The sequence below is a fragment of the Tupaia chinensis genome, unplaced genomic scaffold (genome assembly GCF_000334495.1).
Source record: "Tupaia chinensis unplaced genomic scaffold, TupChi_1.0 Scaffold000226_1, whole genome shotgun sequence".
Classification (NCBI taxonomy): domain Eukaryota; kingdom Metazoa; phylum Chordata; class Mammalia; order Scandentia; family Tupaiidae; genus Tupaia; species Tupaia belangeri.
Window position 1 is genome coordinate 8,082,077 of NW_006159701.1, and position 3,469 is coordinate 8,085,545.

The 3,469-nt window shown below is 44.4% G+C and overlaps 1 protein-coding gene across 1 annotated transcript; it reads right to left on the minus strand.

Moving 5' to 3' along the window:
- Positions 1–2,389: 2,389 nt before the first annotated feature.
- On the minus strand, positions 2,390–3,131 carry LOC102495567 (transcription elongation factor A protein-like 8). Its single transcript, XM_006147999.3, has one exon. It carries the CDS (start codon positions 2,980–2,982, stop codon positions 2,629–2,631), a length of 354 nt encoding a protein of 117 aa, XP_006148061.1. The 5' UTR covers positions 2,983–3,131; the 3' UTR covers positions 2,390–2,628.
- Positions 3,132–3,469: the final 338 nt, after the last annotated feature.

Sequence of the window (3,469 nt, forward strand, 5' to 3'; positions counted from 1 at the left end):
TTCTGTCTCTCTGGTGAGCACGTGCACCCTACAGCAAAAATCACTCTCAAAAAGAAAAAAAAAAGGTTTTTGCTATAGGGCATGTGCTGTTGCTGGAGAGAGACAGAGAAAGGGAAAGTGAAAAAGTACCTCCCACGGATGATGGCCACACCACAATTCCTTCTCCTCCATTCTTCCCTCAGGATTTTAGGCATGCATGCATACTCACCCAGTGCGTTCTTTAAGCCACCAGCCCTGGGACTTGAACTGCACAGCTGGCCATGTGGGATCCAGCCATCTTAACTACTGAGCCACTGGTTGACCCCCAATTTTTTTTAATTAATTAATTAATTTATTTTTATTATTAGTTTTTGAATTTGCTATGGGGCATGTGTGCTCACCTGAGAGACAGAGAAAGGGAAAGTGAGAAAGCAAGCCATCATATCCAGGACTTGAACTGCAGTCGGCCATGTGGGAGTCCAGCATCTTAGCCACTATGCCACCTGCAGGTCCCCAAAACATTTTTTTAAAAAAAGGTTTTGTATTGATTTTCAAATATACCATTCCCAATTATGATGATTATAGAAAAGGACCACTAATTCTTTTAATCCTCTCTACATGCCCATCCTTTCAAAGTGATTTTGCAGCTTCTCCTGTGAAGACATGGAATCTGGACCCAGTCTAATGGCAAACTGAACTACAGTGCTGGAAGCCACATGGCTGACTGTGGGTTTGCATCCTCTGGTTGGTCTGTAAATATGCTGGGTGTGTGCATACATGTCCAAGATCCTGATGAACTGGAGGCTGGTGGGAAGAGGATTTCATTGTCACAAGACTCTGCTGAGAGTGTGTCTCCTTCTCTCATGCATTCACATATGCTCTCTATTGAGAATAAAAATAAACTTTAAAGAGAGACATTGGAGGGGCCAGCAGGTGGTGTGGTAGTTAATATGCCAGACTCCCACATGGTTGCTCTTCGAGTCCAGGACCTGGTAGCTTGAAAATCACACTGCATTCATGTTAGAGTATATGCATACATACATGAGCAGGAGAAACAGGGAGAGAGTGTGTATGGGTGTGTGTATGCCCAAAATCCCAGGAGGAGAATGGAGAAGAGATTGTGGTATGGCCCACCCCTGTTGGGGGGTGATTTCTCGCTTTCCTTCTGTCTCCAGTGAGCACATGCACCCTGTGACAAAAACTTAGAAAAATAAAAAAAGAGGGGCCAGCAAGTGGCGTAGTGGTTGAAGCAGCTGGACTCCCACATGGCTGACCACGGTTCAAGTCCTGGACCTGGCAGCCTGCTTTCTCACTTTCCTTCTCTCTCTGTTTCTCTCGGGTTAACTTCAAAAAGATAAATAAAATAATGACAATGAATAAAATTAAAATAATTCTTTTTAAAAAAGAGACATGGAGGGACCAGCAGTTAGCGTAATGGCTATGTCACTGCACTCCCACATAGTTGACTGCGGTTCGAGTCCCTGACCCGGTGGCTTAAACTCACGCCAGGCGCGTGTGCGTGCGTGCCCAAGATCCTGAGAGGAGAATGGAGGAGAAGGGATTGCAGCATGGCCATCACCCCTGGGGGGTGATTTCTCACTTTCTATCTCTCTGTCTGTCTCTGTCTGTCTGGCGAGCGCACGCGCCCTATAGCAAAAACCTCTCCAAAAAAAAAAAAAAAAGAAAAGAAAAAGAGATACGGAGTCTGTTCACCCCTCAGATCTAGATGTGGTCATGTGTCTTGCCTAAAATGTGACATTAGAATATGTGACAAGAAGAGACCTGCAAAGTGCAGCAGCAATGCTCTGCTTGAGACACACTGTATCCTACATGGCTGTCATGGTTTGAATCTCTGGTCTGGTCAGCCTGAAACTTGCTGGGTACATTCAGGAATGTCCAAGGTCCAACCAGCTGAAAGGATAATGCAGCGTGACCAGGCCCTGTGGAAAGTACTCCTCTCTCCCTCTGTTTCTCCTGCTCATGTATGTATGCGTGTACTCTAACACAAATCAGAAAAAAATTTAAATGTTTGTTTGTTTTTAGAAGTTTTTGCCTTAGGGCAAGTGCACTTGCCAAAGAAACAGACAGACACAGTGAGAGGGAAAGTGAGAAATCACTCCCTGGAGTGGTGGCCACATTGCAATCCATTCTCTATTCTCCTCCTGGGATCTTGGGTACACACACATGTACCTGGTGTGAGTTTCAAACTGCCAGATCCAGGACTCGAACCACAGGTAGCCATGTGGAAATCCCATGATGTAATTGCTACATCATCTGCTGGTCCCAATGTTTGTTTCTTTTCTTTTTTTAAAAGTTTTTGAAATATGTATATATGTAGACACACAATTTGGAATTTTATCCTACATATGTGAGCTGATACTAAATATTGATGCTTTATAATCTATTATGTTTTACCTTACATTATTGAATGAATATATTTCCACGCATATGTGAAAAACTTCCCAATTGAAAAAACAGACCTGGAAAATGGGCCAAAATCCAAAATTCAGTAAGTTGCTGGTAACAAGAAAACTACCTAAAGCAAAATTCCATCGGATGATTAAAAGTAAAATTAAGGTCAAAGATACATCAGAAAACACTAACAGAAAGAAAGCAGGGGCCAGATTTTAGTATCAGACAGAAAAGAACTCAAGGCCTAAAGCACACTGGATAAGGATGGCTGCGTGAATGTCTTTGCTTCCAATGCCTCATCGTGAACTTGTTTCTTACTCTTCTTATCTCTTCCCTAAGCCTTTCCAACTCCTCTACTGCTCTGGTCATTTCTTCAGAGTCCAAATACCTAATGGGAGTGTCCTCTTTTAATCCCTGGCTGGGCTGAGTTGGACCTGCTCTAAGATTTCCTTCTGGTTCCTGGTTTACACCTTCTTCGGAAGGCTGAAGGCTTCCTTCTGCCTCTTGTGGTACATTTTCCAAAGGGCAGTCTTCCTCTACCTTTGGCATGTTCTGTGGTTTTCCTTCACCTTCTTCACAAGATTTTTGCATGTTGACTATTTTTTATTATTTCCTTTTCAAATAAATTAATCCTGCAGGGATCCAGGGGACTTTCTTCCCTCTTCCCTCACCTCTTTGTGTCACGCCCAAAAGACCCAGAGTCCTGAAAGGATCCGGGGCACTTTTCTGCCCCGGCAATAGAGAGCCCCAGGACCAGCAGTTAGTGTAATGGCTATGTCGCTGGACTCCCATGTAGTTGACCGCGGTTTGCGTCCCGAACCCGGTGGCTTAAAACTCACACCAGGCGTGTGTGCATGTGTGCCCAAGATCCCGAGAGGAGAATGGAGGAGAGGGGATTGTGGCGTGGCCCTCTCCCCTGGGGGGTGATTTCTCGCTTTCTGTCTCTCTGTCTCTGTCTGGCGAGCGCACACGCCCTATAGCAAAAACCTCTCCAAAAAAAAATAGAGAGCCACAATGTTTGTTGTTTTAAGCCACCATATTGGGAGCAGATTGTTACACAGCAAATGCTATCTGATAC

What these genes read in the sequence shown, in the direction of transcription:
- LOC102495567 (XM_006147999.3), bottom strand. Translation starts at nt 2,982, where the DNA reads ATGCAAAAATCTTGTGAAGAAGGTGAAGGAAAACCACAGAACATGCCA.